Below are 25798 nucleotides of genomic sequence, written 5' to 3'. Positions count from 1 at the left end.
ATCCAGAATATTTTTATAATATTAGGGTGGAGAGGCCTTTCTGAGTGTGACTTAAAAACCTAGAAGCCATAAAGTAAAGAGCAATGATTTTGAATACATTAAAACTAAAAACTTCTGTGTAGAGAGCCATGCTATACACAAAGTTAAAACATAAACAACAGGCTAGGAGATACATGGTTATCAGGCAAAGGTAAATATCTCTGTATCTGTATCATCCCCTGGAAATCAAGAATAAGAATGCACACAACCCATTTAAAATGGAGAAATAACATGATTTCACAGTTCAGAGAAGAAAAAGACATTCACTAGCTGATGAGCTAGAAAGGATGCTCAAGCTTACTAATAGCTAAAGAAATGTAACCAAAACAACAATGAAGTACCAACGTTAAAGTACAAAACTGAAAAGAATGAAAGGGTTGGGAGGAAAGAGAACCTCTCATATGCCTTGACTGGAGTGCAAATTGGTACCATTTTTTATAGGTCTGATTTGTTAGTTGCCACCAGAATCTTATATATGCATATACTTCCAATCTGAGAACGATGTATTGGAGCTAGATTTATCTAAGGTTTTACTACTTAAATGGACCCCAATTTGGTCAACCAGAGCCCTTTTCTAAAACACCCCAATCCCAGCTGCAAACAAAAGCCATACAGTGCAACTCTTTATCACTTGTCCTCAGAGGATAGAGTTCTCAACCAGCTCTTAATGAGAAGGTTGCATGATGTATGCTTATCAAAATAAAAACAGGACTATAGGAGTAGGAATAATCTTTATTTTTAGCTGGCTGATAAAAATGTTAAAGCAACGTAAATAACTTTTATCTACATTTTGAACAAAATGTGCATTCCTTTGGCCCAGTAGTTCAACTTTGAGGAACATACCCTCAAAACTATTTCCAGACATACGCAAAGATGTTCACTGCAGCACTGTTTGTAACAGTAAAACAACCTACATGCACATCAGTAGAGAACAGCCCTTCCTTCATGATCTACCCATACTATGGATTACTCTGAAGCAAATCAGAAGAAAAAGATAACTGGCAGAGAAAGGTCTCCAAGACTTGCTGTTATATGAAAAAAGCAGGTTGCAGAACAGGGCTTATAGTAAGATCCCATTCTTGTAAGGTAAAGAAAACCCCCATAACAACAATGAAAATATGTTATACACACTCTGTCATAATTTCAAAATTACTGGCCTTTTTCTTTGGTTCCATTTCCTTACTTTTACTAACTCATTTCCCTCCTCCTGTATACTGTTTCCCTGTATCCAGCTGTTCATATATTGCTTTTCCTTTTAATAACTAGCACAAACACCACCTCATTCATTCAGCAAGCATTTACCCTGCCTGCTCTCGATTAGACCCTGTGCTGAGCCCTGGTGGGATATGAGAATGAACTGTATCTGGTCCTATCACCAGGGAGCTCAACTCTTGAAGGGAGAGAGACACATAGACAATGACAGCATAGTGTGGTTTAGATGGGACAGAAGATGGCTCAGAGGAAGGACACCTAACACCATCTGTTTCCTATACGTATAATGACTTCCCTTCATCCCCCAACCTCATGAGAAGTGGTCTTGCCCACTTTTTGGCTCTCCTGAGCAGGATGACCTAATGGGGGAAAAATAAATGAGTCAGTACCTTTTATTCAAGTCCAAGTTCAGCCACTTACCAACTCTATGACTTGGGCAAGCCATTTAACCTCTGAGCCTGTGTTTCCTCATCTGTGTAATGAAGAGAATGCCTACTTACCCCTCAAGGCTGAGTTTAGGATTGGAGATGGTACATGTAAAACTACTGGGTGACTATCAACTCTTGAAGGGCAAGGACTACCCGTGTCTTGTTTTTCTCAGAGCCAAGTGTGTATCATTGGTTTGGATTGGATCTAAAAGCTATGTGTGTGTCTGGGGATGGTTCTTGAGCAAAGGATAGGCCTGACCATAGTGGAGCTTGGGGATGAAGAGGCTGAGAGTGGTACATGGGATGGAGGGGATTGTACTGTAAGAAGAGCTAGGTCCCTGGGCTTGGCATGAAGGTGACACAGGAGGGAAAATCTTAGTATGTGGTCCTGGGAAATGAAGCCCAGGCAGGGTGTTCTAGCCCTGGTTCTTGGTCCTGTTCTTCTAACTGATGCCAATCTTACAGCCCAAGGCAGGGAAGCATGGTGGGCCAATACTTGTGTTGGTGCCAACACACCTCAGTTTCAGTCCCAACTCTGTCACTTATTAGCTGGGTGGCCTCAAACAACTCACTTTACAACTCTGAGCCTATTTCCTTATCTGTTAAAAGGAACACAGTACCCCCAACATCATGGGGTTTATTAAGGAGTAGAAGAGATCATAAATAGAATATATCTTGCTGAGTGCCTGGCACATAATGGGTACTCAAAAAAGGGTAGCTGGTATTAGTATCCATTGCAGTAGACACTTATGGAGTTATGCTGTGGCCAGGGCCTATGCCTATGCTTAGGTAATGGTTCTTGCTTTCCACAAGTTCCCAGTCAACTGGGGAGACTGGTGTAGGCTATGACAGATGAGCCCACTGGGGGCTGTGGCAGCCCAGAGGAAGGGATCTGGCCCTATCTAGGGCTGGTGCAGGTCAACTCAGCCTAAGAGCTGAGTCTTAGAGGATGAGTAAGAGTTAGCCAGGGACAGAAGGGTGAAGTGTGGAAGAACATTCCAGACAGAAGAAACAGCATATGCACAAGAACCTGGATGTTATTGGGTAGGGCCAGGGGTTCTCAAGCTGGGTAGCATGGATCCCATATGGGGTTTTGGTGGCCCATGAAACATTTTAATTTTAAATGATGGAATCTAAATCCTTTGAGAGTTATTAACGAGATAGATTCAATAGAAAAAAAAAGGTGAGGGAAAGGGAGGAGGTAAGGATGAGTCAGTGTTAGCAAAGGACCCAGAGCAACATGAGTCCAGGGTAGTAGTGCAAGAGGAACCTCTACTGATGCTCACCCAGAACCCAGAGTTGTTGGTCTCACACATAACTCTTGACTACCACCCTACTCTGGGTTCTTGGAGATCCTGAATGACACTGGAGACACTTAACTTCTCTATGGATTTTGGAAAGGAATTACTTCTGGTTTGTAGGTCAGGTAGTTTCCTGAAGAATGTAGTGTTTGAGCCAGTTGTTCAAGGTCCATAAAGAATTTGAGAGATAAAGATGGGGGAGGATGTTTTGAGAGTGTACAGAAAGCTGGGGGGTGGACTAGAACATTGGAGAGTGCAGAGGTTAGACATGTCTCAGACAGCTGTCTGGGAAGCACAGACTTCTTTTTTTGTGGTAGGAAAGCCATGAGCAGTTCTTGAGTAGGGAAAGTGCCATGATCAAATGAGCACTTTAGAAGGAAGGGAGACAAGGGAGGAGGCTGTTGCCATGATCCAAGAGAAAAATAAGCTTAGGTAATGGCAATGGGGGTCGGGCAGAGATGACGGGTTTGACAGATGATTGGGAGGAAGAGGTTTGGAGTCAGAGACTGAATAAATAATGGGGGATGGGTGAGGGAGGTGGAGATGACTGAGGGTAGAACACACAGTAAGCTGCAGTGTTCAGGCCTAGCAATGGATTCATTCATTCAACAAATACTGAGTGCCAGATACTGTCCTGGTCATTAGGGCTATAGCACCAAACAAAATAGATGCCTGTCCTGATGGATCTTACAGTGGATGAGACAGATAATAATAAATAAACAACTAAATCTATAGAATGTGTCTGGTGCCATACCTATCCAGGGACAGTGTTCCTTCTATGTGGAGCATTGAGTGCAAAAGCCCTGAAGCAAAGTGTGCTTATCATGTTTCAGGGACAGCAGAAAGACCAGTATGATTGGAGAAGGAGTGAACAAGAGACAAGAGAAGTAGAAAATGAGGTAGCAGGGGCCAGATCTTGTATTGCCTTTTAGAGTCATTTAGGAGGTAGAATCAGCAGGATCTGGTGGCTGACTTCCTAAGGGAGCTGGAAGAATCTAGCGTGACTCACAGGTATGTTTTGGGCTTGGGGGACTGAGTGGATGGTGGTGCTTTTCACTGAGGTGGGAAATGCAAGAAGACAGATTTGCAGTGGTAAAATGCTGAGTTTGAGGTCCCTGTGAACATTCAAGGCTCATCCTCATGGAGCTTCCAGTAAGTATCAGGCTTGAGGGGTCTGGGACCCAGGAGAGAGATCCATGCTTGAGAGAGAGCTGCAGGGGTCATCAGCCATGCTTTGAATTCTGGAATGGAGTGAGATCGCTGACAGAGAGCATGGAATGCAAAAGAAAAGGACCAGAGCAGAACTGGGGAAGAAGTACCACTACATATGGAAGAGGAAGAAGAGATGGGGGTGGTCAGAGAAGTAGGAGGAGAACCAGCAGGGAGTGGGCTCACAGAAGCAGAGGAAGGAAAGAGCCATCCGTGCACAGAAGGGGTTTGTGAAGAGTGGCAAATGTTACAGCTGGGGAAGTAAGATGAGGGTGGAAGAGAGTGTATTGGCTTTAACTGCTAGGAGGTCCTGGGTGACCTTACTGAGAACAGTTTCAGTGTGGTGGGCGCATGAGGCAGATTGCAGTGGGTTGAAGAGCTCGTGGGAGGTACTGAACTAGAGATGGGCAGTGTAGATGAATTTCTCAAGAAGTTTAGCTGTGAAGAGAAGAGAGGGACATTGATTGCTAGAGGGAGATGTGGGGGCAGACAAAGCGTTTTTATTCCCAGATGGGAGAGACTTGAGCTTCTATAAATGTTGGTAGGAAGGACGCAACAGAGAGGGAGAGGTTGGAATACAGCAGGGAGAGGGGATGATTGTTGTGGAGGAGGTACCAGGGGTGGGCTCCAGAGCCCAGGTGGAGGGATAGCCTTAAATAGTATAGGGGCCATCTCTCACTAAGAAGGAAAGCAGGGCTGCCAGTTGGGGAGAATACAAAAGCATTGAGGGGATTGGTGAAATAAATGTTTCAGGAAATTTCAAAGCAACAAATGGAGATCTCTGACCAAGGTCATGGATGCTGGAGTGAAGAGGAGGCAAAGAAGGCTTCTTCTGGCTGGGAGTCAGGGAGGGCATCCTGTAGGAAGCAGCATTTGAGCTGGGCTGTGAAGTTCAGATAGAATTTTGATATGCAAAGTTCTGTGCAGAAAGAAGAAATTGAGTCAGCAGAGGCATAGAGGATGTGTGAAAAAGCATGTGCTGAGGGAATCCCGAACAGGCTAGGTTGATGAAGGCTGGGCATGAGTGAGCAGGATAACACTGACACCACTGATAATGACAGTAATAATAGCAGTTCTCATGTATGAAGCATCAAACCTACCCTGTGGCAGGTGATTTACATACTTGAATTTTGTTTAGTCCCACCAGATTCTGTAGACTAGGTATTTTCTCATTTTGCAGATAAGGAAAATAAACCCTAGAGCGGTGAAGAAATGGACCCAAGGTCACCCAGCTAGTAGGTGGTGGGGCTAATATTCAAACCCAGGTCCGTCTGACTCTAAAGCCTGTGCTTTTTCCACCTGACAGGAAAAGTGAGGTGAGGCCATATGGTGGAGGGGTCTTGAATGCCAAGTTGAGGAGTCTGAACTTTATCCAGGAAGCACTGGGGAGCCAAGGTGCATGTCTGAGAAAAGAGATTCATGCTCCAAGGCTTCATTAGGAAGGCTCATGGTCCAGAGGGTAAGAGGAGGAATTAGGAGGTGATTGTAGTATAAGGGTGAAGGGGAGCAGGGGCCTGGACTGGATACAAGAGGAGTGAGCAGTGGGACTGGAAGATCATTTGTTCCTCATGACAGTCTTGAGAGGTGTGGAGTTTTCTTCTCGTATTATAGATGAGGAATGGGAGACTCAGAGAAGGGGGAGCTACTTGCCTAGGACTTGAGCCTTGGTTCACATGGTTTCATTGACTCAGTGACTCTGGAACAATGTGTCGGAGGGAGCTCTGAGTATGAGGAGAGTGTGTGCTCACATGCATGTGTGTATGTGCGTGCTCACGTGTGTGTGCTTGTCTGTTTGTCAGATGGACAGCAGTGCCTTCCCTTGCCTGTCCTCTTTTCTTCCCATCTCTTCCCAATCCTCCAGTTTCCTGGATTCCATACTTACTGCCTCCCCGATCCAGGGGGTCTGGGAGTGAGTGCTACTGTTTCATTGGCTATCCCCCAGACCAGCCTTTTCACTCCCGAGGTACCTGTCTCCCGAGCCCTACTGTCTGTCATCACCCCATGAAGCTGTAGCCCAGCTCCAGTGACTGCCACGTGCAGACTGGCTCCTGGTACCACTTGGCAGTGCCCTAGGGACAGGTGCTTGTTCTTGCAATGACTCCTCCCCACCACTGTGGCACTCCTGTGTGGGTGCAAATGACCACCATGGGAATTCAGTTCAGTTCATGAGCAGTTAACAATAACCACCATCATGTTCCCATTGCTCTTGTTTGCCAGGCACTCGACATATGTTCCATTCATTGCAACAATCCTGTGGGGTTGGCATCATGAGCCCCATTTTTACAGATGCGGAAACTAAGATTCCAAGAGGGGCAATAACATGCCTGGGGCACAGCCTGGAAGCACTTACAGAGCTGACATTGGAACCCAGGTCTGTTGGTTTCCAATGCTGTGCGCTTTCCACATTCTCTTTCTAAGCATTTCCTATTTTCTCAACTCAGAGCATTCGGGAAATACAAATCTTGGTCCTTCAGAGGCAGGGTGGATTTCTAGATTTGCTAAGTTCACCCAAAAGACCTGGTGGGGTGAATCCAAGAATTCTGGGTTTAAATCCTGACTTTGCCACTCAACCAACTGTGTGACCTTGGGCAGGTTGTCTAACCCCTCTGAGCTTCAATTCCCTCATCTCTAAAATGTTGCAGTTCTTGTGGGGGTTAAATGAGATGGTGTATGGAAAGTGCCAGCATAGAGCAGGTTGCTACTATTTATATGAAAATGAAGGTTGGGTACCTGTCAGGGCAGAAATGGGGTTTATATACCCTGGGCATGACCTTAAGACTGAGCCCAGCCTGGGTGTGGGGGAGGGCTGTCTCAGGAGGGGACCAGTGACAGGCTCCTTGGAGACTGAGTTGGGTATGGCCCTGGATAATCTGTCACACTGGTCTCCCCATTTAATCCCCCATCCTAGCCCCATCTCCCTGGCTCCAGCCCTTCATGTATCTCCCCTGCTCTGCAAACTAATGCCTCTGCCTCTCTCTGTCACTCGCCGCCTGTGGCCTCTACCTTGCCCTTCCTGGCCCCAGGGAAGAGGAGGAGGAGGAGGAGGAGACTGAGGAAGAGGAAGAGGAAGACGCTCATCAGTTCTGCTGTCCGGCCTCCGAGTGCAGTAGCCCCTCCTCTCGGTAACTGAGAGGACAGGGTCATTTTCTATGCAGAAGCAAAAGCCTTAACCACCCCCCTCTGCCCCCGCGATCCCTTGTGGGACCCTGTCCCTGCTTCAGGGACCAGCTGGGCGAGCATCGTGCCCCTTTCTCCCCTGCCTCCTTCTGGGAATCCCCACCCCCACTGCTGTCTCCCCTGGACTCCAGCCCCCCATTTATAAAGGCTGGATCCCTAGGTCTGACTAAAATGTGGGAGCAGTAGAGCTTGGAGCTTGGTACCTGGACCCTCCCACACTGCACCCCACTTCCTAGGCACCCTGGAGCCTGCCACTCCTGGAGAGGTCTCCAAATGACATCCCAAGGACCTACCTCTGTCCTCTGTGAGCACAAACAGAGATGCAGGGTGCCTAGGGCTCAGAGGACCAGATGGGAACGGGACCCAGCCCGCCTAGTTCCCTGTCACTTGTTCCCTTGCTGTGGCCAGCGCTGCCATCTCCTCTGCTTGAAGGCCTCAACCCATGACCCTGCCATTCCCATAATGCTCTGTAAATATTATCAGGAGGAGAAGGCCTTTCAGAGTGCATGTCACTGTGTACAAAGGAATTTCCATCAATAAAAGCTGATCTCTTCTCTCTGTCTGATGTATGTTCCGCCCCGCTCCCACTTTCCTCTGCCCATCCTCACCAGGCCCTTGTTCTCTCCTCTCCGGGGCTGGGAGTGGGCTGGGGGAAGAGAGCAGGGTTTGGTTGTCAGCACCCAGAAGGCACTCAGTAAGTGAATGAGAGGTGTGGTGCTCTAGCCATGGCCACGTTCATCAGCCTGAGGCCATATCAGCTGGCCTGCCTGGTCATGTTGCTTGACCTTTCTGCTCCCTAGTTTCCCTGTGTGTAAAAAGAGGAGGGAGGTCGGATCAGAGGATCTACAAGGGTTCCTCCAGCTCTGACATTCTGTCAATCTGAGATGCTACAGTTTCAAGAAACTGATTACATGAATGTAAGATTGATAATTTGGTGACACATTCCATGCAATCCTGTGGTTTCTATTTCTACAATGCTGTGATTTTGGGATTCTTCAATCCTGTGGTTTTAAGATGTCATTATTCTATCATTTACAATAATTTTGTATTTTCAAGGTTCTCATTCGACAACTCAATCTCTTCATCTGAGGGGAAGCCATTTCCCCCAGATGCAATGACCTTAAATATTTCCTGCAACCTGCCAGAAGCTGATTTGAAGAAATGCTGGAAGCTGTCAGCAGGAGGATAGAAGGTGTCCTTTATGGGCTGTAGGACCCACACATTCCATGATGTGTCTGTGTTAGGAGCAAAGCCAGGCGACCCCCAAGTGGGCTCATACTCTGGCTTTCCCTTTCTGAGCCTTTGGCACCAGAGAAATCTGAGTTTACCTTTTGGTTCTGCCACTTACCATCCGTGTGACCTCAAGCAAGTCTTTTCTTCTCCTTGAGCTTTCTTCCTGAATAGTGAGACTAATGTGCCTCTCTGGGTTGTCGTGAAGTTTAGCAAGAAAACACAGGGAGCCCAGTATAGGGTCTGGTGCACTGTTGAGCAAGTGTGCAGTGATTGGTGGCTCTTGCGTTGATTAAGACTCAGGTGACAGGCTCTGCTCTCCTTTTCCCCCTCCCTTCAGCATCCCCATCACATTGTTCCTGTAGTTTTCCCCAAGGGTCACCTCATTCCCTCACTCATTGTCTCACTCAGACACTCAACTCCTCTTCTCATTCACTCATTCAGATTCTCATTTATTTCTCCCCTCCCTCTCTCTCTTCCTTTCTCCCTATTTATTCTTCCAGAAGGCATTGCTTGAGCACCTACTGTGTGCAAAGCTTCAGGATAAATACCATGAGGGATCAAAAGTAAGACAGTAGCTGTGTTCTCCTGAAGTTCTCCATCTCCCAGGGGAGATGAGAATTCCTTTGGGAAACTAGGCAGGTATGAAGGGCCAAAATGATTGAGCATGTATGGTTTCAGCAATGAGCAAAATATGCTCCTGGCACAGAAAGGAGGAAGATGTGGAGGCAGTGGTGGGGGAGGGGGCAGGGGCAGCAGTAGTGTCCAGGAGGGCTTCCTGGAGGAGGAGGGGCAAGAGTGGAAGGCTGGAAAGGGTTTGAATAGGTGGTGAGGTGAGGAGGCATTGTAGGAGACAGGGATGGCATGGACAAACCTGGTGGAGAGCTCCAGGATCCTGTTGCAGAACGGTGTGCAGATTGTTCTGTTTGGCTTGCCAGGTCCTTGAGTCTAGGTGACCTGTGGCTGGGGAGGAGACCATTCTACCCTTCATTTGATTGGAAATAGAAGGAAGTGGGGAAGCAGGGTTGCAAGTAAATGGAGGGAGAGGGCAAATCAAAGTCAGATGGCCATGATGGTCACCATGGGGATGTAGACCCCTGTGTAGGTGACCAAACTGGCCTAGGGTCTGTGCTGTGGGAAAGAGGAGGGCTTCTAACAGTTGTGAGGAAATTGGTGTGCCTGTACATATGTGTGCATGTCTTTACATGAGGCCAGGCAGGTCGATCAGGACTGAGAGATCAGTGTATCTGAAGGCATGTGATTGTTTGAAACTAGGTGTGAGGAATTCTGAGTGTGAAGTCAATTGCATGAGGTGGTGAATTTGTGCCTGGCAGGCTCTCTGCATGTGCCTGGTGGAGATAATCACAAGACTGGGTGTGGGTGGCTTTTGAGCATGTGGGGCTGTAGTTTTTAGGGTGGCAATTATCAGGCAGGATGGTCACACAGACACACATGCCTGCCACCTGTCATTCTAGGGGGCCAAAGTGGCTGGGGAGCACTTATAGGCTGTGTACTGGGCTCTGACCTGGGCATGGAGGATCCTCAGGGATGAGTCATAGCAGTGCACTGCCCCTGGGAAACAAGAGCAGGGTTGGGAGTGGACACTTCAGGAGAGAATCACCTGTTAACTACTGATAAGGACTGCCAGTGGCATGACTGTGCATGAAACAGAGCAGGGGGGTCAATGACCCTGTCAGTCTCAGTAGGGGATGGGAGTGAATTAGAACCAACTTCCCAGGAGGTCTTGGCTGCTCAGGGTGCTGCTAGAGGCAGATGAGCTCACCCAGACTGATGGAGTCTGTGGGTAAAGAGGGGAGGGAAGACACCCTGGGCAGAGGAAACAAAGGAAGAGCATGGGCACAGGCTGGGAATGCAGATCAGCTCAACCTAGAAGGTGCAAGGTGGGAGTAGGGGGTGCTGGATACATTCAGCGGGTGCTTCTGAAGCCAAAGGGGAACTTTGGCCTGGGAGGTAGGGGATTTGGGTTCTCCTCCTGTGCAGCCTGGGCACTTTGACTTCCTGGGCCTCAATCTGTATCTGAGGAATTGGATGGTTCAGTAAGTCCACTCCAGTTCTGCAGATCTGCCCTTGGCCAGCCAAACCTACGAGTCATCAGTCTCGAAGTCAGGTGTTTTTCTGTCTCACCTCAGTCTTTCCTGCTTCCTTCTGGGTTGCTTCCTCACTCATACACTCCACAAATATTCACCCAACCTCTAGTCCTCTGCGTGCCATGGTGGGAGGGCACGAGCAGCTGAAAAACTCAAGGACTCGACCTTGGAGAGGCTGCTCAGTGCTTAGATTTGACTTATGGCTCTGCCACTGCTGAGCTTTGACACTTAGGGAAAGTGACTTCATCTCTCAGTACTTCAGTTTAGTCATCTGTATCATCCCTTCAGGGAGAACAACCCAGACTTTGCAGACCTGCTAGGCCTAGCAAAAAATAGGTACACAGTAAATGACAACTATTATTTTTAGGGCTGCAAAGAAGCAGAGCCGGGATTCCAACCCAGACTGGTGTGCTCCCAAGCCTGTGCTCACCCACTGTCTACCCAGTCAGTCCCTTTGATGGCCTCCTTCCCTGCTGCCAGCCCATGTGCCAAGCTGGGCTGGCCCTGGGTTTGCAATCTCTGTGGTGCTGGGATTAGGCAGTAGAAACAGCTTGCAGAATAGCTGTTGGGAGAGAGGGTGACTGGAGTCCCTCTGCCCCTCTACTGGGTCCAGTCTCCTTGACCAGTTTTTCTTCCAGAGCCCAAAGTCCGAGGCTTCATCTAGGTGTGCTGACCTCCTCATCCTGTTTTTCTTCTCTCTTACTTCCAGTCCCCCCCCACCCCCCCATCCCCGCTTTTCCAGCCTGAGTTGTCATGGGGATTGTCCTCAGCATCCCTAGCTTCCTCTTGCCCTTATCTTATGGTATCCATAGCAACAGCCCCCATTCATTTCCATGGCAATTGCATCCTGATCCCATCCCCTGCTGGCTGCCTGCTCTGGACAGGGCCAGTAATGGGAAGGAAGGAGAGAGACCTCCCATTAGGAGCAGTATCTAGGGAGGGTCAGTGCCCTACACCATGGGCAGCCCACCCTGAATCCCTATGGAATGTCCTTCCCCACTACCTCCCATCTTAGTATCTTGGCTCACAAGGTCCCTTACTCCTTATTTCTAACAACTCCTCCTAGGCAAGACCCCATTCAACAGCTTCCTCCCCCAGGAAGCCTTCAAAAGCAGCAGGTTTGGGCTTCAAATTCCTATTCTGCCACTTGCTAGCTCTGAGACTTTGGCAGTCACGTTCCCCCTCAGAGCTTTTTTCCTCTGCAAAATATTCCTGTAAAATAGGAAACCTAATTCTTCCTTCACGTTTTCCATGCACGTTTAAAAATGTGCAGAAAATGCCTGACACAGGGAAGGTGAGCTGTAAGTGCGAGTTTATTGTTATTCTGCTCAGCCACCCACAAGCAGAAGGAATCTCTCTCCTGACCTCCCCCAGCAATTCCTCTGTTACCTAGCCTGAGAACTTTCAGCTTTGTGCTGTGGTTATTTGTGTAATATGATTTTTCCCCCAACTGCGGTAGATGCTCTCAAGTTGTTTCCACAGTAGTCCAGAAGACAGTGCCTGTGTGTGTGTGTGTGTGTGTGAGAGAGAGAGAGAGAGAGAGAGAGAGAGAGAGAGAGAGAGAAGAGAGAGATTTTCCATGTGATCTGCATGCCCCTGTTTGGGGTGTCCTGAGTTAAGGAATTCCACTTGCCCAGGTCCCATTTTGTCAGCAGGGTGTATGATGTCAGGAGCAATGCCCTCAAGCAAGGTCCTCAATGTCCACAATGTCCTCAATGTACTCAAGCACTGTCCAAAACTGGCAAAAATACCAGGTTCTCTCAGGGGTGGCTGTGCTGACAGAGGTCAGACTGTCAGGTCTATTCCCTTTGCAATCAAAATAGGGGATGGGCTTTTGCAGGGGGAATTGCCGAAGAGAGGAGAGCTAGGGGAAGCAAAGAGCCAGAAGCGGGGAGAGGCAACAAGATAGCATGAAAAGACAGCCTGAGCCCTGGGTTTGCATCTTGACTTTCTTGCTTAATGGATGTGACCTCGAGCAAGTTTACATCACCTCTCTGAGTCTCAGAGAGGCTCTCATCTATAAAATGGGGCTAATGGTGCCTGTCTCAATAACATATGAGGATTCAGTGAGCTAAATAATGCTGTTAACTTGGGAATAGAGGTGACTGTAGGGCCCTATGGCAGCACAGAGGAGGGGCCTGTAAGACAACCTGTGTGGAGGGGGCAGGCAGGCATGGAAGGGCACACCTGAGCTACATGTTGAAGGATGAGCAGGAAACATTGAATGAGCAGAGGTCAGGTCAGGTGAGCCATCCATGGCTATGGTGAGGAAGCTGGAGGTTATCCTGTGGATTTTGATTCCTGTAAAGCCGACCTCTGCTCATTTCAATCAGAGCAATAGCCAAAGTCTTTGTCATGGGTTCAATGACCTTCACAATTTTGGTGCCCATTACTTCTTTTATCTCACCTCCTATCATTCTCCCGTCCAACTATAGTGGCCTCCTCACTGTTTCTCAAACATTCCATGCACAGATCTACCTCAGGGCCTTTGAACTGTCTCTATGCTCTGTCTGAACTGCTCTTGCCTCAGATAACCACAAAACTAACTCCCCCACTTACACCAGGGTTCTGCTTATATGCCATTTCTTCAAAAAGACCTTCCCTGGCCACCACATCTAAAACAGTGCCTTGTATCACTCTGCTGTATTTTCCTTCCTAGCACCTATCTCTACCTGAAATGATAGTATATATTTATAGTTAGCTTCTCCCACTAGAATGTCATCTCCCTGAGGGAATAAATCTTATGCCTTTCATTCATCATATTTCCCGCATCCTACATGTGCCTGGAACACAGAATATGCTCAATTGTTGTTTGTTGAATGAGTTATGAGGAGCTGTGGAAGGGTTCTAGTGGGAGAGCAAGATGGTCAGATTTGTACTCTGTTAAGCTCTCTCTGACCACAGGATGGAGAATGGATTAGGAGAGGAGACTGGAGGCTGAGGTTGAGGTTCAGGTGAGAGGATTTATTAGCATAGCCATCAGAGCTCATTCATGAACTCTCTCTCTCCAGAAGTTTAATCAAGCACTTACTGTGTTCTAGGCCTTGTGCTCTGTGCGAACTAGGAGATTACCAAATCTTCTTCCTGTGCTGGGATTCTGGGAGTCTTGAACACAAATAACTGTCACGCTTTGCCAAAGCTAACCTGCGCCACAAAAAGAAGGACAGACATGTGCTGTGTGTGGGAGCTCTGAACAGGATCAGCAATGATTTCTGGCTGGAGGCGGGCTTCAGGAGGGCTTCGTAGTGGTGGCATATGACCTGAATCTTGATTGAACTAGGGTGTAGGGAGATCTCTCAGATTGCAGATGGCAGAGATGATAGGGACTATGTTCCAGGTGGAAGGTATGAGCAGTTCGGGAGGTAGAAAGCCGAGGAGTATTTGGAAGAAAGAGGATCTGGGCCAAGCTGGAGGGAAGGGTGGATGGAATGGGAGCACGGTCGGCAGCCAACCCTACAGTGTGGATTAATGTTTAAGAGTGTGAGCTTCTGGAGTCAGACTGCCTAGATTTGAATCCTGGCTCTATGGTTAGTAGCTGTGGACCATAGATATGTTACTAATTTCTCCAGGCCTCAGTTCCTTTTTGTGTAAAATGAAAGTAAAGAATACCTATCTCACAGGGTTCTTTTGAAGAGTGAATAAGTTATTAAATGTGAAATGGTAAGAACAGTGCCTGATGTGCTAGGTACTCTATTGACACTTAGTAGCTGTTGTATCTTGGAGAGGCCTCAAATGCCAGAATAAAGAACTTGGGCTGTCTTTTGTGGGCAGTGGGAGCTGTGGATGGTTTATGAACAGAGGAGACAGCTGATCAAACCTGGGCTTGAGCTATGTGCTGGGAGGGAAGAGGTTTGAAGGGTTGGTGGGCAGGATGCTGCCATCCAGAGGAGGAGGTGAGGAGCATCTTAGATGCCTGGGGAGCTGGGCGGGCCTGACTTCACAGGCCCCTGGGGCCCAGAAGGAGAGATAATTTGGGGTGGAGAGCAGTACCCCCATCTGTTTCCACTTGCTCCTGGAAGTGTTGCAGGCTGACATGTGGAAGGGTGGAGGATGAGCGGTGGGCGGGAGCTCCCACTAGGGTAGAGCTGAACTCTACCCTGCAGCCCAGGACCCAGTTTTATGGGGGATACAGCCTCCCCATGGCACCCAGTACCCAGCTCAATGTGCTCTTCTGCAAGGCTAGCAGGTCTGTGGCAGCTCAAGCTTCTGTACTAGTAGGGATCCCCCCTATATCCACCCCAGCTCACCCATGGCCTCTGCCAAGTAGGGGCTGGGCAGTGGCCTCTTAACCTTTTCACCAGCCAGGATGCCCCTCAACCTTGTGCCTGCCCAAACCAGACCATTCTCTGGGCCCCGGCCACGCCCATTCCCTCCCCACAATCCTCATGTCCCTGTCCTCCGGACCTCCCTCCCCTGTTCTCCCCACCTCTGTGGCTTCTCACCATGCCTGCTCAGCTCAGGGCACCTGGGTACTGTTGCCACCTGAGTTCCCTGGCAGCCTCGTTGCCATGGCACCATGGGAGCAGGTCTGGCGGAACAGCTCTGCGTAACCAGGGCAGGCAACGCCCAGTGCCCAGCTCCTACTACTCTTCAGCCTAGAGACTCCTGCCCACCACCCCCAGCTGAGCAGAGGAGGCCATGAGGAGAAAAAGGAAGTTGCCCCGCAGGGCAGCTCTTTACCTGTGAGGATGCTGGATTGGAGGCACCTCCCACTGTTACTGAGCCTGAGCCCTTGTAGCCAGGAAACTCTGGGAACTAGCCAAGCCTGAGGAATCCAGGCAGCTCAGGACAGGGGTGGGGCAGAGGGAGGGGACAGGGCTGAGGGGATACCTGGAGGTGCAGGATGTAGGAGTAGACCTCAGACCTGGGGACAGGGCTGATTTAGGGTGGTGCTGGGGGATCAGGCTGGGAGGGAAACCACAGCACACCGTGTTGTAGACAGAGCCAGTTCAGGATGGAGTTCTCTGGGGAAGAGGTCTGGTGGGGTGGGTGGATGGTTTAGGGATGGAGTTGTTAGGGGACTGGACTATTAGTAAAAGGGGCTTGAAAGGACAAGACTGGAAGGAAACCGGTCTGGGGAGGAGGCTGTGAGAAGACATGGCCATGAGGGGACCAGGCTATGAGGGGTGAGTAGGGCTGGGGACAATACTGTGAGAAGACCCAGCCTTGAGGGAAAAGAGGCTAAGAGGATGGAGCTGTGAGGCGATGGACTGAAGGGAATAAGGGAATAGGGCTGTGAAGGCCAGGGAGCCTGAAGGGAAGGGACCATGAGGGCAGCTTGGCTGGTGGGACTCCCTCTGACCTTTAAGTATTAGCATCACTATATCTGTGAGGAAGCTGGAAGGATGCGACTGCGGGAGGGGATCTGGCCCACCCACCCTCAGTCTGGCCCAGCTGGCCTGTCTTCTGCTCCTACATCCTGGCTCATCTTATCTCATCCCCACAGTGTGGAGGGTGATGCCCCAGGCAGTGACCTGAGCACAGCGGTTGATAGTCCTGGGAGCCAACCCCCCTACCGGCTGAGCCAGCTGCCCTCCACCGGCAGCCACATGGGGGGCCCCCCGGCTGGGGTCGGCCTTCCTTGGGCTCAGCGGGCTCGCCTCCAGCCAGCCAGCGTCGCCCTGAGGAAGCAGGAGGAGGAGGAGATAAAGCGTTCCAAGGCCCTGTCGGACAGCTATGAACTTTCCACAGACCTGCAGGACAAGAAGGTGCAGATGAGATGGCTCTGGCTAGGAATGGGGGTGTGAGAGAACCAAGGGAGGGATTGGGATGTGACCCTTGGGGGTGGTATCATTTAGCTGAAAAAAGGTAGACAGGGCACAAAATACTCTGTATAGAAAAAGAAAACTGGAAGGACATATACCAAAATGTTAACTGAGGTTATTCCTGGGTGTTGGGAATTTAGGTGAACCAAAATTCCATCCTCCCTCCCTCCCTTCCTTCCTTCCTTCCTTCTCTCCCTCTCTTCCTTTATGTCTCTCTTTCTCCTTCTAGCTCTCAATTCATTTCTTCCTTTCTTGCCTTTTTGGCTCCTCTGTTTTTTCTACCTTACTTTGAATAATGAACATCTATTTCTTGTAAAGAAAAAAAGAAAACCCCAGTCCAGTCTGGGGTGACAAGTGCTGTCTGAGATTAAAGTGAGGACACAACGTATAGCAGCGTGGTGCAGCCAGGCAGCAGCAAGCACTAAACTGGGGCCCCAGGCAGCAGCGTGGCTGAGGTCCAGGGAGATGAGGCTACAGGGAGTTTTTGACCTTGTTCCCCTTGACTTTCCCCTGCCAGGTGGAAATGCTGGAGAGAAAGTATGGGGGCTCCTTCCTGAGCCGCAGGGCTGCCAGGACCATCCAGACGGCCTTCCGCCAGTACCGCATGAATAAGAATTTTGAGCGTCTCCGCAGCTCCGCTTCAGAGAGCCGCATGTCCCGCCGTATCATCCTCTCCAACATGAGGATGCAGTTCTCCTTTGAGGAGTATGAGAAGGCCCAGAACCCCGCGTACTTCGAGGGCAAGCCTGCCTCGCTGGACGAGGGTGCCATGGCTGGTGCCCGGAGCCACCGGCTTGAACGGGGGCTCCCCTATGGAGGCTCCTGTGGAGGAGGCATCGATGGTGGGGGAAGCTCTGTCACCACATCCGGAGAGTTTTCTAATGACATCACAGAGCTCGAGGACTCCTTCTCCAAACAGGTCAGCATCTCTGACAAAGCCTTTCCTTCCCTTCCCTTCCCATGCTCTGGCTACTCCTATGACTTTTACCTATACCTCAAACTGAAAGAAGTTGCCTGAGAAGCGTTCCATAAAAAAGAGTAGCTACCATCTGAGTAGGGACTATGAGAATGATGAGAAAGAATTGGAAAGACGAAAAATCACATAGTTCAAACAAGCAAGGTAGAATCTGGGCATACAGAACACATAAGAAAATCGAAGTTCTCACTCTTTGGAACTTGATCCATTATCACATTAAGACCTTCCTAATAGATGATGAGTTCCTACTCTGTGCCATGTGCCTCATAATGACCTATAAGATTTTACAGAGGGGAGATTGAGGCTCTAGGGCCCTGAAAGGTAATGTGACTTTTCCAAAATGGATTGGAACTTAGCTCAGTCTTGTTTCAAAGCCCATGCCCCCCTTCCCTTATACCACATGACCATGGACTCTCACCATGGGAGAGACAAATGAACCAGCCAGGGTCCTTGTTCTGAAGGACCTTCCCAGGCCAGTAGGAAATGGCAGACACATGTGCACATGACTGTGCTCAGAGCCATAAGAAACGATCTCTTATAGTACCTTGGGAACATAGAGGAGGGAAAATAAATGTTCTTCTGGGAGGACCAGAGAAAGCTTCTTTGAGAAAACAGCACTGGAGCTGGGCCTTACCATACAGCTAAAATTTAGCAAGCTAGAGATAGTTGAGATGGTGTTGCTGGCATAGGTAGTGCATCAGTGAAAGCATGGAAGGGTGGGAATGTAACAGGCAGTGATGGTGGTGGACATCATTCTAGGCCTGAGGTGGGTCAGCATAGCTGCTCAGGTACAAATCCCAGTTCCACTATTTCCCAGCTATGTGACCTTGGGCAAACTGTTCAGCCACACTGAAACATGATCAATAGCATGGAGATAAAGCCTTCTTTTTAGAACTGTTTTGAAGAAAGCATTTAGTAGGTGGTAGCTGCTAAGTACATGTAATTTCCTTCCTGAAACCAAGGAGGTATTTGGCAGCAATTGCTGAATGAACAAATGAATGAATGATACTTGAAAAGAGAAGAAATCACTCTGCTTTAACATTTGTGATCTGGTATTCTTCCCCAGAGCTAGTGAAGGAGTATGTGTATGGGAAGGAAAGAAGTATTAGAGGGAAGATATAAATCACTCATCCATTCATACAACAAACACTTACTGAACATCTCTTCTGTGCCATGAAATGTGTTCAGCTGAACTAAAAAGAGAGAAACCAGGCCCAGACCCATTCCTCTAGAGGAGAATGGGGAATGGTGGGGAGACTGAGGAACCAGGCTTGGGCACAGCTGTCCACGCTATCCAAGTCTGATGGGGAAGCATATTAGTTCCATGTGTTAGTTACATTGCAGCATAACAAATGACCCCAAAATTTAGTAGCTTAAAACTGAACTTTGATGGGAAGATGGTGGTGTGAGTAGTTCAGAGGAAATCTTCTCCCCGAAACATATATTTATGAAAATACAATAAATACAACTATTCCTAAAAGAGACACCAGTGGATGCAGTACAATAGCCAGGATACATCTACATCTGCGAGAACTCAGCATCACATGAAGGAGGTAAGATACAAGCTGCGGCCAGGCGGGACCCAAACGCTCCCCCACCCCAAGACCCGGTGGGAAGAAAGGAGTCGGAACGGGGAGGGAGTGAAAGCCCAGGACTGCTAAACAACCAGCTCTAGAAATCCGCACCAGGAACGCAGACACAAGGTGCACAGGGTGCTGGATATTAGAGAAACAGAAAAGCAAAACCTGTGGGCAGGTCCCTGCAACCGGCGCCCCTGAGACAAAAGAAAAGCGAGTGATTTCTGCAAGTCTTAAAGAGACAGGGACCCCATAGCTGGACAAAGTTGTCGCGGCACACATAGCCAGCAGCTGGGAATCTCGGGGAAACTTAGGCACCCTAAACCCCGGGGAGGCAGTGCACCTCTGAAGCCCCTCACAGCACTAAGCAGCCTGTCAGTCGTTCCTCCAACTGGCGCGGACCCTGACACACTGGCCCAGTAGCAGGAGAGTGGCGGTGCGTTCCGGGGACGGCGGCGCCAGAAGGGACCGAGAGCAGATCTGTGTGCCAACGGCACTAGAGGAGACCAGGAGAGGCTTATGCGAACCCACAGCGGTGCGACCAAAGAGCCCGGGCATGGCTCGCGCGCACCGGCAGCAGGGGAGCCAGAGGAGCCCAGTAGAGGCCCGTGCACACCTGCAACGGAGCCAGAGGGAGCAGGCGTGCTCCAAGCAGCCAACCAGAATCCCAGCCCAAGGCACAGCTGCCCAGGCCAGACCCAAAGGCCGCTGTTGGTACAGAGCTGCCCGGCAGGGTTGCCGCTAGCATGGAGGGGTGCTCCTGGTGTGCCTGCCACTCCCCACAGGGCTCCACACTGCTCTGACGGACACCCCGCCCACAGCAGCTTAGGGGACTAACCCGGTGGCTGCTACAGGAGTGCAGGTAACCGTCACAGGCAGGGGAGAAGGGCAAGGCATGCAGCAAGCAGGAAAGGACTTTCTTCTCCCAGCTGACACACCCACAACTTGCCTACAGCCACTGCTATCACCATGAAAAGGCAAAAAAATTTGCTCCACTCCAAGATACTTCAAACAACACCTGAGAGAGGATCTGCAGAGGCAGACCTAACCAGTCTCGCTGAAAAAGAATTCAAAATAAAAATCATAGACATGCAGGCAGAGCTGCAGATAAATATGCAAGAGCTAAGTGATGAAGTCCGGAGGGAGATTACAGATGTCTGGAGGGAGATTACAGAAGTGAAACAAACTCTGGAAGGATTTATAAGCAGAATCGATAAGATGCAAGAGGCCATTGATGGAATAGAAACCAGAGAACAGGAAAACATAGAAAGCTGATGCAGAGAGAGATAAAAGGATCAGCAGGAATGAAACAATATTAAGAGAACTGTGTGACCAATCCAAAAGGAACAATATCCATATTATAGGGGTACCAGAGGAACAAGAGAGAGAAAAAGGGATAGAAAGTGTCTTTGAATAAATAATTGCTGAGAACTTCCCCAAACTGGGGGAGGAAATAGTTGCTCAGACTACGGAGGCACACAGAACTCCCGAGAGATGGGATCCGAAGCGGACAACACCAAGACACATAATAATTAACATGGCAAAGATCAAGGACAAGGACAGAATATTAAAGGCAGCCAGAGAGAGAAAAAAGGTCACCTACAAAGGAAAACTCATCAGGCTATCATCAGACTTCTCAACAGAAACCTTACAGGCCAGAAGAGAATGGCATGATATATTTAATGCAATGAAACAGAAGGGCCTTGAACCAAGGATACTGTATCCAGCACGATTATCATTTAAATATGAAGGAGGGATTAAACAATTCCCAGACAAGCAAAAGTTGAGAGAATTTGCCTCCCACAAACCACCTCCACAGGGTATCTTAGAGGGACTGCTCTAGATGGGAGCACTCCTAAAAAGAGCAAAGAACAAAACACACAACATATGAAGAATGAAGGAGGATGAAAACGAAGGGAAAGAAATAATCATCAGACTGTGTTTATAACACCTGAATAAGCGAGTGAGGTCAGGCAGTAAGGTAGGAAACAAGCTAAACTTGAACCTTTGGTAACCACAAATCGAAAGCCTGCAATGGCAATAACTACATATCTTTCAGTAATCACCCTAAATGTAAATGGACTGAATGCACCAGTTAAAAGACACAGAGTAATAGAATGGATAAAAAAGCAAGATCCATCCAAATGCTGCTTACAAGAGACTCACCTCAAACCCAAAGACATGCACAAACTAAAAGTCAAGGGATGGGAAAAGATATTCCATGCAAACAGCAGGGAGAAAAAAGCAGGTGTTTCAGTACTAGTATCAGACAAAATAGACTTCAAAACAAAGAAAGTAACAAGAGATAAAGAAGGACATTACATAATGATAAAGCACTCAGTCCAACAAGAGGATATAACCATTATAAACATATTTGCACCCAACACAGGAGCACCAGCATAAGTAAAAGAAATACTAACAGAACTAAAGGGGGAAATAGAATGCAATGCATTCATTTTAGAAGAATTCAACACACCACTCACTCGAAAGGATAGATCCACCAGACATAAAATAAGCAAGGACACAGAGGCACTGAACAACACACTAGAACAGATGCACCTAATAGATATCTATAGAACTCTACATCCAAAGGCAACAGAATACACATTCTCCTCAAGTGCACATGGAACATTCTCCAAAATAGACAACATACAAGGCCAAAAGAAGAGCCTCAGTAAAAAAAAAAAGATTGAAATTCTACCAAACAACTTCTCAGACCACAAAGGTACAAAACTAGAAATTATTGTACAAAGAAAGCAAAAAGGCTCACAAACACATGAAGGCTTAACAACATGCCCTTATATAATCAATGGATCAACGACCAAATCAAAATAGAGATCAAGCAATATATGGAAACAAATGACAACAACAACACAAAGCCCCAACTTCTGTGGGACGCAGCGAAAGCAGTTTTAAGAGGAAAGTATATAGCAATCCAGGCGTATTTATACAACGAAGAAAAATCCCACATGAATAGTCTAACATCACAATTATCGAATTGGAAAAAGAAGAACAAATGAGGCCTAAAGTCAGCAGAAGGAGGGACATAATTAATATCAGAGAATAAATAAATAAAATTGAGAAGAATAAAACAATAGAAAAAATCAATGAAACCAAGAGCTGGTTCTTTGATAAAATAAACAAAATAAAAAAGCCTCTAGGCAGACTTATTAAGAGAAAAAGGGAATCAGCACACATGAACAGAATCAGAAATGAGAAAGAAAAATCATGACGGACCCCACAGAAATACAAATAATTATTAGAGAATACTATGAAAACCTATACAATAACAACCTGGTAAACCTAGGAGAAATGGACAACTTCCTAGAAAAATACAACCTTCCAAGACTGACCCAGAAAGAAACAGAAAATCTAAACAGACCAATTACCAGCAACAAAATTGTACCAGTAATCAAAAACCTACCCAAGAACAAAACCCCCAGGCCAGATGGATTTACCTTGGAATTTTATCAGACATACAGAGAAGACATAACACCCATTCTCCTTAAAGTTTTCCAAAAAATAGAAGAGGAGGGAATACTCCCAAACTCATTCTATGAAGCCAACATCACCCTAATACCAAAACCAGGCAAAGACCCCACCAAAAAAGAAAACTATGGACCAATATCCCTGATGAACGTAGATGCAAAAATACTCAACAAAATATTAGCAAACCGAATTAAAAAATACATCAAGAGGATCATACACCATGACCAAGTGGGATTCATCCCAGGGGGGCAAGGATGGTACAACATTCGAAAATCCATCAACATCATCCACCACATCAACAAAAAGGACAAAAACCACATGATCATCTCCATAGATGCTGAGAAAGCATTCGACAAAATTAAACATCCATTCATGATAAAAACTCTCAACAAAATGGGCATGGAGGGCAAGTACCTCAACATAATAAAGGCCATATATGATAAACCCACAGCCAACATCATACTGAACAGCGAGAAGCTGAAAGCTTTTCCTCTGAGATCGGGAACAAGACAGGGATGCCCACTCTCCCCACTGTTATTTAACATAATACTGGAGGTCCTAGCCACGGCAATCAGACAAAACAAAGAAATACAAGGAATCCAGATTGGTAAAGAAGAAGTTAAACTGTCACTATTTGCAGATGACATGATATTGTACATAAAAAACCCTAAAGACTCCACTCCAAAACTACTAGAACTAATATCGGAATTCAGCAAAGTTGCAGGATACAAAATTAACACACAGAAATCTGTGGCTTTCCTATACACTAACAATGAACCAATAGGAAGAGAAATCAGGAAAACAACTCCATTCACAATTGCATCAAAAAGAAAAAATACCTAGGAATAAACCAAACCAAAGAAGTGAAAGACCTATACCCTGAAAACTACAAGTCACTCTTAAGAGAAATTAAAGGGGACACTAACAAATGGAAACTCATCCCATGCTCGTGGCTAGGAAGAATTAATATCGTCAAAATGGCTATCCTGCCCAAAGCAATATACAGATTTGATTCAATCCCTATCAAATTACCAGCAACATTCTTCAACGAACTGGGACAAATAGTTCAAAAATTCATATGGAAACACCAAAGACCCCAAATAGCCAAAGCAATCCTGAGAAAGAAGAATAGAGTAGGGGGGATCTCACTCCCCAACTTCAAGCTCTACTACAAAGCCATAGTAATCAAGACAATTTGGTACTGGCACAAGAACAGACCCACAGACCAGTGGAACAGATTAGAGACTCCAGACATTAACCCAAACATATATGGTCAATTAATATTTGATAAAGGAGCCATGGACATACAATGGGGAAATGACAGTCTCTTCAACAGTTGGTCCTGGCAAAACTGGACAGCTACATGTAGGAGAATGAAACTGGACCATTGCCTAACCACATACACAGAAGTAAATTCAAAATGGATCAAGGACCTGAATGTAAGTCATGAAACCATAAAACTCTTAGAAAAAACATAGGCAAAAATCTCTTGGATGTGAACATTAGTGACTTCTTCATGAACATATCTCCCCGGGCAAGGAAAACAATAGCAAAAATGAACAAGTGGGACTATATTAAGCTGAAAAGCTTCTGTACAGCAAAAGACACCATCAATGGAACAAAAAGGTACCCTACTGTATGGGAGAATATTTTCATAAATGACAGATCCGATAAAGGCTTGACATCCAAAATATATAAAGAGCTCACTCACCTCAACAAACAAAAAACAAATAATCCAATTAAAAAATGGGCAGAGGAACTGAACAGACAGTTCTCCAAAAAAGAAATACAGATGGCCAACAGACACATGAAAAGATGCTCCACATCGCTAATTATAAGAGAAATGCAAATTAAAACCACAATGAGTTATCACCTCACACCAGTAAGGATGGCTACCATCCAAAAGACAAACAACAACAAATGTTGGCGAGGTTGTGGAGAAAGGGGAACCCTGCTACACTGCTGGTGGGAATGTAAATTAGTTCAACCATTGTGGAAAGCAGTATGGAGGTTCCTCAAAATGCTCAAAATAGACTTACCATTTGACCCAAGAATTCCACTCCTAGGAATTTACCCTAAGAATGCAGCACTCCAGTTTGAAAAAGACATATGCCCCCCTATGTTTATCGCTGCACTATTTACAATAGCCAAGATATGGAAGCAACCTAAATGTCCTTCAGTAGATGAATGGATGAAGAAGATGTGGTACATATGCACAATGGAATATTATTCAGCCATAAGAAGAAAAGAAATCCTACCATTTGCAACACCATGGATGGAGCTAGAGGGTATTATGCTCAGTGAAATAAGCCAAGCAGGAAAGAGAAATTCCAAATGATTTCACTCATCTGTGGAGTATAAGAACAAAGGAAAAACTGAAGGAACAAAACAGCAGCAGAATCACAGAACCCAAGAATGAACTAACAGGTACCAAAGGGAAAGGGACTGGGGAGGATGGGTGGGTAGGGAGGGATAAGGGGGGGAAGAAGAAAGGGGGTATTACGATTAGCATGCATAATGGGGGGGTGGAAGAAAGGGGAGGGCTGTACAACACAGAGAAGACAAGTAGTGACTCTATAACATTTTGCTATGCTGATGGACAGTGAGTGTAAAGGGGCTTGTGGGGGGGACCTGATATAGGGGAGAGCCTAGTAAACATAATATTCTTCATGTAATTGTAGATTAATGATAACAAAAAAGAAAGTAAGAAAAGGGGGATTAGTCCCTGATAGGATAAAACTAACTGCAAATCACCAATTAATGCATGCTTTAAATATCCTTAATTTTAATCATTTAAAAGGTGTCAGATGATCAACTATGGAAGTACATTTTTCTGATAATATTCCTTTCTCTTAAAAAAAGAAAAAAGCATTTCCTGTGTGGTGATCTCCAATAATTTCTTCACAATGGTATAAAGGGCATATCAAAGTGTGGGCAAAGGGTTTGTTTGTGTTTATACAGAGGATCAAAGCCTAATTTGGCTACCCAGAAAACGAATTAAGATACGATATGAAGAAGAACTTCCAACATCAACATCCTCTGGAAGAGTCATTCCAGAAGATGATCATCAAAAAACTTCAACAAAGATCCTGGTGCTGTTGCAGTTGTAGCTGCATTCATCCCACTGGTTCCTGGACTTGCCATTGGAATGAAGAAGGAGATATCTAAGCTGGCCTGTGCATACAGTAAAACAACAAATTTAACTGCATCTATACTGTCGGAACTCAACCAAGAATTAGGAGGAGTGCAAGTTGCAGTGCTCCAAAATCTTTCAACTACAGACTATC

General features: G+C 47.0%; 1 protein-coding gene across 7 annotated transcripts in view; it reads left to right on the top strand.

Annotated features, from left to right (window-relative positions):
- IQSEC2 (IQ motif and Sec7 domain ArfGEF 2) overlaps positions 1-25798 on the top strand; it is an 85508-nt gene that overhangs the window by 37902 nt on the left and 21808 nt on the right. For 6 of the 7 annotated variants that reach the window (XM_036919061.2, XM_036919060.2, XM_036919064.2 and 3 more), the window contains 2 exons: positions 16151-16412; positions 16987-17388. In XM_036919061.2, the coding sequence (XP_036774956.2) occupies positions 16151-16412; positions 16987-17388 (664 nt within the window). Of the gene's footprint in view, positions 1-7212; positions 7921-16150; positions 16413-16986; positions 17389-25798 lie in introns of those variants that run through there. The other variant, XM_036919066.2, reaches the window with a different exon arrangement.

The sequence above is a fragment of the Manis pentadactyla genome, chromosome X (genome assembly GCF_030020395.1).
Source record: "Manis pentadactyla isolate mManPen7 chromosome X, mManPen7.hap1, whole genome shotgun sequence".
NCBI lineage: Eukaryota > Metazoa > Chordata > Mammalia > Pholidota > Manidae > Manis > Manis pentadactyla.
Note: the sequence above shows the minus strand (reverse complement) of the source record. Positions and strands in the feature narration are given on the sequence as shown.